Here is a 12,278-nt window from a genome sequence, read left to right as displayed (position 1 = left end):
TATAATTAAGTATTCATAAAACTTTCCTTAAAAAGTTTAATTCCATTTGAAAATTAATAAATAGCTTTTTCCTATTCTTAGTTTCCAAAAACTAAAGTTTTCTAAAAAAATAATTAAAACCTTTATTTTTAAGATAATAGTAACTTATAAGGCAACAAACTGCTCAAAAATACTAAGAAAAATATATAATGGAAGCTAATTCGGAATAAGAAAGCGATTCCAGATACTAATTTCGTATAAAACTATAAAACAAATCAAATATAGGAAAATATTATGTGGGAGATCAATCTATTTGGAAAAGGAAAATAAGATGTTTCGGATAGAGATACTTGACTAGTCGGCTCATCCTTGTTTTATAAGTACACTCTCAGTGCTTTGTTTGAAACCAAAAGATAAATTATCATTAGTGCTTTGTTTCTTGCAGTGCACTCTTCTTCGTTTTGCTTTCGACATAGGATTTCTGGGGAGGGGATCTTAGGGATTCGTTTACGCTGCAGTAAAACATCAAAGCTACCAAGGTACGTTAAGACTTTCAGTGCATTAATTCTTGCGCACATCCAGTTGTTTTTGGCGTATGCATTAGTTTGATTCTTTTGAAACTGTCTTTCTAGGGTTTTGTTGTGAAGCATCTTCTAATTGATTCAGAAAGATTTAATATGGCTCATCCAAGGGACTTAAAGTTCTCTCCGATTGACCAGAATTTGGTGGGGTATTATCTACGCAACAGAGTTGATACAGGAAAAGATGGTTTCATCACAGATATCAAACTTTATGAAGACGAGCCGTGGCTTCTTCCGCACGTCAAGAATGATCAGTTCAAAGAGAACATGTGGTTTTACTTTGTTGTTAGGACACGTAATTTGGGGAGCAGGCCCAAACGCACGGTTCCCGGTAGAGGAAGCAGTAACGGCGGAACTTGGACGACAAGTGGCGTAAAGAAGGCGATCACTGACCGTAACAACCCGAAGGTTGTGATCGGATACAAAACAGAACTCGCGTACCACAAGAAAGTCAAGGGAAAGCCTAAAGGAGACACCACTGGTTGGTGTATGACGGAGTATTGGCTTGCAAGTGAGAACGATGCTCAGTTCCAAGAAGTAGTCTTGTGTCATCTCCGTGACAATAACAAGATTGTCGTTGACCAGTCCCCAGAGAGAAAAAACGGAGACAATGACATCGTCCCAGAGCAGCCACAACAAGAGAACAGCGATGACAACAACAATATGTTTGACAACAATAGACTCCTTGAACAACGGCCACTGATTCCTCCTTTTGAAGCTGATGATTCAAGATTTTCAGTTCAATACATGACCCCTTCTGGTGAAGGACAGGGATTGGGACTTCAAACCATTATGGGATATTCTGATAAGGCCACTCAAGAACAACAACATCCACCGATTTCTCTTCCTCCTCAACGTCAAGATTCCGGAAGGATAAACAACGCACTTGTAATCATGGAAGATGAGTGTGTTAACCAAGATGAAATATTCAATCTAGCTGACCTGGAAGCCGGCATCACTCATCCACAACAACAACATCGTCAGATGATGATGGATCCTTATGATGATATATCTTTCTCAAGATTGGCAATGCCGAACAACCTGATTTACTTTCAAGATTCATGGCATCAAGATACCTCTCCATGGAACAACACCATAACCACCAATCCTCGTGGACTCATATTCAATACTCATGGATATGACATCCAAGATCAAACTGTCACCAAGGGAGTCAATCAAGATTCATATTATTAGCCGGCATATTCTTCTGATGCAACACAAGAGCAAATAAAGTAGTCAAACATAGGAAACATGTATAGTCCGTTGGATTTTTAAAAGTTTGTAAATGATCTTTGTGTTTGATTAAACCGATCCAAACACCCTTTTATTGAAATCAAAATTTTCTGGAGCACTCACCTGCTAATGTGATACCACCGATAACGCCTATGACTAAACTCCACGCATGAGTTTAACATTGGAAAAAAGTACAGTTCGTTTGTTTTAATTACGCTTAAGTCACTACACAGTTCGGTTGCGAAATTTGGATTTTAAGTGAGACTTTATCTTTTATGTGCTTGATTCTAAAGAAAGCAAGGCCTAAAGAGCTGAAAGATACAGCTACGAGGCTGATTTTTTATTTTATTTTTTTTGTCAGCAATTTACTCATATAGACTCTGTAAACAAAATGGCAGTTTCGCATCCATATGGACAACAAACGACGGTTGCTTTCTTGCACTCTGTACTAGACTGTCCGCCCTTGAATTTTGCGTCTGTGGTATATGAATGAGCTCTAAACTGTTGAAACTTCTCTTCAAGATCTTTATGTCTTTCAAATAACTTGCAAAGGCTGGCTAATTTTTCTCGTTCCGAAACCATCTTCACCAGCTAAGAACAAAATGTAACAGTAAACTGTTTTAAATTCCTCATGCATTCAATTGCCGAAATAAAACCCTTTATCTCCGAGAAAAGTGGCGACTAATGATATACAATTAATTTTACCCTTTTTAGCCATGTAAGTGTTTTAGAAGTTTTTTATTATGTTTTAAAGTTTTTTTTAGAGTATTTACAGGTTCAAGAGTGTTTTTGAGATAGATGGTGATTTTGGGGCATTTTAGAGCTAAAGATAGAAGAAACTCGTAACTGTCCAACGAACCAGTCAAGAGTCGATATTCAGAGTCAACCGTCGATCGGCGGACAGCTCTTGTCGTCGATCGATAGCAAAGCGCGCAAAGCCCAACTTGATTCCTAGCCGACTTATGGCCCAAGTTCCACATTATTTACAAGAATACCTCTGGCCGACTTTAACCTAATATTTATGTGTTCTACCATTTTTTTGGGCCACACACGCTTTCATACTATATACTTTATACAACAAATCATATTTAGGATTTTTAGTAGTTTGGAGAGAACATCCAAGACTCATTCAGAAATTTGCATTCTCTGACAGCTCTTGCGGCCGAGGCTTTTAAAATCTTTTGTAATGATCACAACGTTCTTACGCAGATTCTAAATAAAGATCTACTCTTTCTAGTTTCCTTTTATTTTCTTTATTTATTTTCCGTATTTATTTGGTCACTTGTCGTTGATCCACGCCGAATATCGAGATCCTCAAGGAAAATCGAGAATCTCTATTTTCCTCTATTCACTAAAACCGACAGTGCGAATTTCGGTTCCCACAGTTTGGCCCTAGAAGGAGGGAGGGGAGGCAGAATATTTTAACTCATGGCCGCAAAACGCTTGCTCGAAAAGATGTCTAGAAATATAAAAGACAAACTCGCAGCTCGAACAACGCTGGTAAAACAACTCCAGCAGTGACTGATGTGTTGTGATTTTGCATAGTTTTAGCTTTGTTATTTCATATATATTCATGCATTAACCTTACATTTATTTGCATTTAGAGTCTATTGCATGTACATTTGCATCTTGTAGAGAAACAAAGCTGATTTCTATAGAATCACTCGAAACTTAAAGTGGCTGATGAAGACTAAACAAAGCAAAACAGAGATCGCATCCTTCACTGCTAAAACATTTTCTGAAATATAAGATTTTGTAAAAATTCAAGCATCACTTCTGTAGAAACATGTTCTGCAAATTCTTGATATTTTTCTGCTAAGCTTACTTCGGAAAAACTACTCATAACTCCATCGAATCAATCCTAAAGAAACGGGAAAATTTCCGAGTAAATTGGATCGTGTTAATTAAGCTCATCGCAGCTATAGTTCCTGATATAAAACTCAGGAAATTAAATTTGTGGAACAGCCACAAAACGTGAGTTTTCCAAAACACAGCTCTCGTACAGCCAAACTCGAAAACATCTTTACGGAAAAACTTTCGTAAAATTATGCTCGATGACATTTAACAAACAAATTTTGTAAAATTAAACTCGGCGATACTTTACGAAACAGATTTCGTAAAATTAAAATTGATAACGGTTTATGTAAAATGCTTCGTAAAATTAAGCTCAACAACATTTTACGAAAAAGCTTTTGTAAAATTAAACACGATAAAATTTTGTGGATTAACCTTCGTAAAATTAAGCTCTACAACATTTTACAAAAACATCATTCTTAAAGTTAAACAAGGCACTATTTTACGATTCTAATGAAAACAGGGCCTAAAGAGCTGAAAGATAAAGCTACGAGGCTGATTAATTTTTTTTTTTTTGTCATAAATTTAGTCATGTAGACTTTGCAAATCAAAATGGTAGCTCCACATCCATATGAATAACAAATGACGGTTGCTTTCTTGCACTATGTGCTGCAAGACTGTCCGACCTTGAATTATGCATCTGTGGTATATGAATGAGCTCTGAGCTGTTGAAACTCTTTTTCAAGATCTTTATGTCTTCCAAATAACTTGTAAAGGCTGGGTATTCTTTGTGGTTATGAAACCATCTTCACCAAATAAGAACAATCCGTTGCAAATGTAACAATAAACTGCCTTAGATTCCTCATGCATTTCATTGCCCAAATGAGAGCCTCTATCTCCGAGTGAAGTAGCGACGAACACGCTCTTGTAATCCTCGCTCCCATTAAACCATCAAAACCTTCCAGTGTGCTATAGTACCCTTGTCCCGAAAAGATTTCATTTCCTGATTTTTCCATGATCCATCCGTAAAACACCATCTACCATGGATAGACGGTAATATTTGTTTTACGGGTACTCGAGTGTGATCGAATCCATGTGTTAGTCAAATATGCGCCTCAGCCCAAAGTAATGATTCTGTTTCTGTCATTCTGAGAGTATCTCTACGATCAATATTTAATTTGCTAAATACCTTGTTGTTTCTTCCTTTCCATATGTACAATAATATCTATGCTAATTGATGATCTTCCAATTCCAGAGAGACTCCCCAAAATAAATGATCCATGTTTGCAAAGAGTGACTGAGTGGAAAAGATATCTAGATCCGATGAAATTCGTGAGAGTGCCCAAACCTGAACCGCCGGTGGAAATTCAAAAAACTTGAACGAGGCTGATTAATTTATTTGGTTAAATTGTTGAGTTTGATTTCTGATTAACTTTTAAGAAAAATGTGTACTTCTCTGCCATTGGAGATCGAGGTAACACGAGTTCCAAGAGCGTTGTTTCATCTTCTTCCTTATCAATCCGCAGAGATATCGGTTACAAATTACCCCTCTTCAACTCCTTCTTAAATCCATACCCCATGATCTCTCTTGAATGCGATCTTAAATCATGGAAGGCGGTGGAATTTCGACTATAAAAGGGTATGCTTTCATGCTATGAGAATCATCTCTTCATTTCGTATTCAGAAACCAATAATCTTATTTTCAATAGAATGGCTTAAGCTGCAATCTTTTTTTTCCGATTTGAAGACCGGATGATACTCCTCCAAAATTCAAATTCGGTTGCTCCATTATTAGGAGGCCAGGGATGTCCGACGCGGTGGGAAACTTATTGAACAATATCTTATGAACATTTTTGTCATACAAAATTAACGATAAACTTATATATAATATATCCAAACTACATAAACTTATTGGATCTATAAAAATATGAGAAATATCTTATAAAAATATGAGCAATATCTTATAAACATTTTTTCATATATAACTAGATTTTGACCCGCGCTTTCAAAGCGCGGGATCGTTTCTTTTGTAAAATTTCATTTAAATTAATAAATATTTGTCTAATCTATATTTTAATAGATTTTTTTATTTGTTTATAGTCAATTTTTATAATATTGTCTTCTTTATTTATTTATTATTATTAAAAATAAAAATGTTTGTTTGTGAACTAATTAATTAGTTAAAAGATTTTAAAATGGTAAACTTGTACTCAATAAATTTAATCATATTGTGATGATATATTTGGTAAGGTTATTTATTTATAATTTTAACTTTTTAAACAAATATTATATGAAAAATATAATAGACATTTCATTTTTCATTCTACATATTTTTAATTCATGCATAATTTTTAAATTATAATAACAGAAATATTTAATAATAATAATGTATTTAAATTGGCTTATAGTAGGTTTTAAAAGAAAACACTGTTGGGCTTTGATTTGGTTAGGATTTGTTTTTTGTCAGATAAAATAGGCCAGAATTGCCCAAAGAGAGCAACAAATCTGTTATGTCAAAATCTATGTTTTTGTGGCCGTTTGGTTTAAAAAAAAAAACAGAAAAGGGAACGTAAAAAGAAAAATTTCTCGATCCATTTTTTCTTTGAGGAATCGACGACACGTTAGAACTGAACTAGAGAATCGATGAGAGAATCAGTGGGTAGATCTATCGATCTTGATGGATAGGGCGTTGGTGAAGATTGAAACTGTTGCTTGATGAATGTTTCTCATGAATCGGGTATTGATCATAAGCCAAACTAAAATTTCGATTTGATTTCCTTTCCTCTTGGCATAATAATTGTTTTATTCTGCAGATTCACAGATGAAGAAGATGAATGGGTGATTTGCTTGGTCACATAAGATTTCCGAGCAAAAACAACTTCCAACTTTTTAGATGGATAATAAACAGAGGTAATCCTTTTAATTGATTATGCATCTTAACTTCTTTCACCTTCGTTACTTCCTTTCTCTGATGTCCCATAAGAATTTCTTTGCTGTCTCTTATGCTAATGACTGAATGATATATGTTTATGCTTGTACAATCTATGTTCCTCAATTTGGAGTCTCTTATGATTTATTCTACTTTTTTTTATTTCAGGCACTAACAAATTAGTGTATGAATAATTTGATTAATCTGTTATAAAGCAGAAGCTGAATGATATATGTTTAGTTTGTTGTCGTATTAATGTTTACGACTCATGTGCAGGTCTTGTAGTGACAGAGAGTACTGGTAGAGCTTTATTAATACGACTCCAACCTCAATCACAAAAACCTCAAACCTGAGAAAAGATAAGTTTTTATTAGATATAACCTCAACACATACAATGACTATAATATATTAAATATTTTGTGAAATCTAAACGGTTAACTAATGTTTTCTCTTAATTTTACAGAATAGAGTCTATATGTTGTATGATGATGAAAGACATGAGGCAAAGACAAACCAAACTTGCGCACCAGTATGTAATGACATGTATCCAACCATTCTGCAATGATATAATTTGTAAGTTACTATTAAACACTTTTCAGAATTTTAGAAGCTAGGAATGGAAGTGCCTATCGGTAGTTAGGATTGAAACCGGAGTTTGATTGATTGATTTGGTGTTATTATCTGTAGATAGGAGAATTAAATTGCTTTCTGCAGCGTAGAACTTTTTCTAAAGTTCATTTTTCGTGTTAGAAATAATAGCTATCAAATAATTTTAATTAACAACAACGATCATATGTTTGTTTCTGAGGTTTCACATCCTCACCAAAAACTCACATCGTACTTTTCCAAAAAGTTCCAAAGAGGAATTTTATTGCTCTGTTATGAATCTTAGACGAAACGTAAAACATAAAACCAAAGTCTGCAAATAAAGCAAATCATCTGCAATTTTCTAAAAACAGAACTGAAAACATAGATCGTAGATTATCGAAAACTTCTCTAAAGACAACATTCTTTGTTTGGCGTTGAGGCTTGCCTTCACTGTCAACAATCAGCATCTTCAAGCCTTTCTTAGAACTCACTCTGGAAACAGCCACATATACTTGTCCATGTGAAAAAACCGGTCTTGGTAGAAATATACCAACTTCAGACAATGTTTGTCCTTGGCTTTTATTGATAGTAATAGCGAAAGCCACACCAATAGGCAGTTGTCTCCTCCTCATTTTGAATGGCAACTTTTTGTCTGAAGGAGTAATTGAAAGCATGGGAATCAACACAGTTCGACCAACCTTTTCCCAAGTAATAACCTTTGCCTTTATCATGAAGTCATACAACTCTGTAATCTGGAGCAGAGTTCCATTCATCAATCCCCCAACAGGATCAATGTTTCTTAGCAACATGACTGGACAACCAACTTTCAGCTGCAGACTATGATTTGGCAGTCCAGACGCTTTAATTCTGTTCAAAAAAACTGGAGTGAGAACCTGGTCTTTCTTTGAAAACCTATCAGAAGCGTCGATTGAATCAGAGCTTAAGTAAAAAATTTCCTCTCCTGCATTGAAGTACTTAAAACGTTAGTCTAGTGGAAAAAAATTGAAACATACTAATATACAGCAGCAAGAAAATTTAGACACTCTTTACTTACCATCAAGCTTGTCCAACATGTGTTGATTGATCATGTTCACATCCTCGTTAGTAGGACATAATATAGCTCTCTCTTGAAAAAAAAATAGGCTCCTTCTCGTGTAAAAAAGTGGAATCTCCATAGACTGCAGTGCTTATAGCTTCTATTGGGTCATCAATATCAAGAATTAAAAACTCTTCTGGGATGTCAATAAGTGTTTCCCCATCATTTGCGTCACCAATCTTTCCATCTCCTATGTCTAGTATCCATTGTGAGAACTCCTGCAAATCTTTTGCCACTTCAGGGGACAAATTATTTGACTCAAGCCGCATATTCTTGGTTAACTGCAAAACAATCTCAGCCCTTCCAGCTCCATGAATGACAGGAAATACCTGTCTAAAATCTCCACCAAAAACGACAACTTTTCCACCGAAAGGTTTATTTTCGTTATCTCGACAAATGTCCAACATACTCCTATCCAATGATTCAAAACAATGTCTGCTCATCATTGGAGCTTCGTCCCAAATTATAAGTGAGGCTGCTTTCACAAGATCCGCTTGATCAGTTCCTCGTATAAATGTGCAAGTAGAGAACTCATCAGGATTGATGGGAATTCCAAATCGAGAATGGGCAGTCCTCCCTCCCTGAAGCAATAGAGAAGCTATCCCGCTCGAAGCAACATTCAGACATATTTCACGCCTGACACGTACTGCAGCAGAAAGCAATCTCCACAAGAAAGTTTTGCATGTACCACCAAATCCATTTACAAAAAAAACACCACCTCGTTGTGTGAAAACAGCATCAGTAATCTCGTCAAAAATCTTCCTTTGCTCATCCGTTAGTTTTGGAAGATCACGGGCAAGGACAGATTCTAACTCTTGCTGGTCGTAACTGAGCTCGTCCAAAATCAATACATTGTTATTAACAATGTCTGGTATCGGCTTAGGCATCTTTGACCAATCCGTTACTCTTTAGAAGCTTCTCAATCTCTATAAGCGCATACTGTTTTTTTTCGGAATCACTCAAACAAAGATCTGAATTCCAGACAAAGATAAGTTAACAAATTTTATAACCATGTCAAAGTCTTAAAATTTAAACAAATTTAAATCGAATTACCGTACCTGGTCTATGTAATAGCCTTCTTCTCATATGCTCAATGTCTTCTGAAAGAAATTCCCAAGTATGTTCCCAAACGACTTCTGGCTTTGACAAAGTATTAGACATGAGCATAATGATAAAAGCCTGACGCATATAACATGCAGAACCGGTAAAACTTGCTCTCACGAGGTCGTCAATATATTCCTGATCATCTTCTAATAGCCCCATTGCAAAACATGTTTCCTTGTATGAAGGATAAAGAAACCCATGAAACGTTTTAATCTCTTCTTCACATGTTGGACCTCTGACGATGTTAAGTAAAACCCTCAGATAGAACGCCTCTTCGATTTTTCGTGGGGCATAATTAATTATGCCAATCGCGATCATTTCTTCCTATCTTGAAACTTTCTGGCTGCTTTATTCCAAGTGAACCTTGTTGGTATCTCCGCTAAAGTGAGTGTCTGAGCAACTGCACTGACCTTGTTCAATTCAAACCAGCCCAAGAACATAGTGTTTTCAATTGATTTCTGGCTAGTTACTTCTTCCCATGTGTCATCATTTTGAAAACTATGATTTGTTTCCCTGGTAGATGAAACTGAATTTTTTCAACCGGTGTTGATCTATAGTGAATAGAAAACATAAAAATCCTCCAAGCACCTTCGCAGGCTGAGACGTACCTGCAAAATTGATAGGTCAAAGACAATCAGCTGCAAAATTGATAGGTTAAATTCAACAGCTTCAAAAATTTACGTAATTAGTGATTGTCAATACCTGCAATTAAAGAAGTCCTTGATTTCATTTTTTTTCTTTTCATTCAACTCTTCTGTGTTTGGTGGCTCAACAGAAACAGTGACACGTTCCTGCCCTTTGTTAATATACATAAATAAGTATTTTATAGACCCCGTTTGATTGCACCATTCCACATTGATATGAGCTCGAAATCGAAGAGACAATTCCTTGTTGTATGGTATCACATATCTGTTGTCACACTTGAATCCATTCTTCTCAACAAATCTTCCTGCCTATTCTCGTCTTCTATAAACAGGAAAACCGTCTTTGTTGACAGTAGTTTTATCTGCAAAATTCTTAGGATAGAGCTTTGAACATGAACCATTTTCCATGCATGGTGAGTTCATATTAACAGCTCCACAAGGACCATGAATCATCATATCTTTGATAATATCATAAAGCTCTGGTTAATTTCTCTTTGTCTGGAATTTCCACTGAGATAACCTTGTCAATGTCATCAGTGGTTGAAAATTTGGAATTAGGATGCATGAATAAGAGAATATGTGCATGAGGTAGACCACGTTTTTGCCACTCAACAGTGTACATTGCTGAAAGAGAGAAAAAAAATTCCAAAATAGTTAGAGCTAGTTAATATTAAAAAACATCAACTCATAAAAAAACACAATACATAATAACTCACAAGAGACTGTCTTCCCCAATAGATCTTTATCCGTTAGATGAATCATGAGAGAATCAAGCTTGATTTTGAAAAGCCTTCCAATGATATCGGGTCTATCATCCGCAATAAGGTTGTGTTTCTGTAGATACCTAGTGATTTCAGGCCACTTAGGATTGCAAGTGAATGTTATAAACAGATCAGGAAACCCAAAATATTTGCATATAGCCATTGCATCTAGGTAGCAGTTCTTCATGTGTATCTTGGTCCTCCTGTGAATGAGGAAGGTAGCAAAAATCGAGTTCCTTGGTCATGTGATGTTAGGAGTTTTCAAGGCTCCTAAGACAAATGTTGTAGTATAAATGATTGTCGAACCAATTCTAAGGGATTTCAAGCACTGAGAATGCAAGTACTTACTTCATCTAAGTGCAACCGATGATTTAAAGGGTTTTCTAAACTAATGATTAATACTAATGCAGTTTCAGAATAATAAAAACGGTAAATGAGTTGACTTTCTTAACTAAGGAAAATGAGAACTCATGGGCATAGGAATTAGACCTTGGGTGATCAAGTTTCGAACTAAGGATGGCAGACGAACAATCAAACTATCAACCTTAAGCTTAGACACGATCCTAAACAAACTCTATGTCTAGATGAATGTTCATTTACTAACACATTTCAAACAACAAATGTCTTTGGTTGAATAATATGGAAGCAATCATTACTAACAGGTCTAAGGCTATCTTAGCACTTCTAACAACAAATGCCTTTGGCAAAATATGCTAAAAGCTTAGAAGATTTGTTTCAAGCATTTCATCGAACACCTTTTGGGTGGGAAATGCCTAAAGATCAACTTTTGAGAAGCTAACTCAGAAGATGCATTATGATTACTCTACTAGCAAGGTTTTGGAATGATCTACTCTAAAACATCCTAGCTCTAACCTAATCACCCTTAATCTTCCTAACCCATGAATTCAAATGGTGATTACTCACTACTCTTCATGATTCCTCTTAAACCCATTTTGGATTTCAGATTAATCATACAGAGGGATGCAACAACGAATTGGAAACACAGAATTCCAATAACTAGATGAACAAAGATGATTTAAGAGATGAACTTTCAAAAGGTTTTTCTTTAGAACAAAAGATAATCAGTCTGGTGGCTGCTAAAGGTACTTAAAACATAGGTTTTCAAAAGTAAAAAACGTGCATAATGAAATGACCAAAAGGCCCTTAGAAAACATGAATTCGGCCAAACAAATAGACGTGAAGCGACCTCGGCACGTCGCTCCGACAAGTCGCTCCGGGCTTCGGGAGCGACCTCAGTGGGTCGCTCTGAGAGGTCGCTCCGGCTCTATTGTGTTGTCGTCACGCGATAGACATGCGAGTGACCTCGGGGTGTCACTCTGGTCAAGTCGATCTGGGTCGGGAGCGACCTGGAGTGGTCGCTCTGATAGGTCACTCTGGGTCAGTTCTCGGCTTCCACCGGGATGAGATGGCGAGCGACTTCTCGGGGTCGCTCCAGCGAGGTCGCTCTGAGAGGTAGTTTGGAATGACCTCATGGCATCGCTCCGTGATGTCGCTCCCATGCTCTGCTCGTCCAATGATCACCTAGAACACTTCTTTTGAGCTCAAAAT

At 36.3% G+C, this 12,278-nt stretch overlaps 1 protein-coding gene and 1 pseudogene across 1 annotated transcript; one reads left to right on the top strand and one right to left on the bottom strand.

The window, feature by feature from the left end:
* The first annotated feature begins 435 nt into the window (after window positions 1–435).
* On the top strand, window positions 436–1,754 carry LOC106297559 (NAC domain-containing protein 2-like). The gene is made up of 2 exons (XM_013733773.1): window positions 436–518; window positions 612–1,754. The coding sequence occupies exon 2, from the start codon at window positions 657–659 to the stop codon at window positions 1,752–1,754; it is 1,098 nt and encodes a 365-aa protein (XP_013589227.1). The 5' UTR covers window positions 436–518; window positions 612–656.
* A 5,697-nt stretch (window positions 1,755–7,451) lies between these two features.
* The window catches only part of LOC106297558, a 14,722-nt pseudogene continuing 9,895 nt past the window's right edge, over window positions 7,452–12,278 (bottom strand).

The sequence above is a fragment of the Brassica oleracea genome, chromosome C6 (assembly GCF_000695525.1).
Source record: "Brassica oleracea var. oleracea cultivar TO1000 chromosome C6, BOL, whole genome shotgun sequence".
Lineage (NCBI taxonomy): Eukaryota > Viridiplantae > Streptophyta > Magnoliopsida > Brassicales > Brassicaceae > Brassica > Brassica oleracea.
The sequence above is the reverse complement of the archived record's forward strand: the minus strand, read 5'-3'. Positions and strand labels throughout refer to the sequence as shown.

What these genes read in the sequence shown, in the direction of transcription:
- LOC106297559 (XM_013733773.1), top strand. Translation starts at nt 657, where the DNA reads ATGGCTCATCCAAGGGACTTAAAGTTCTCTCCGATTGACCAGAATTTG.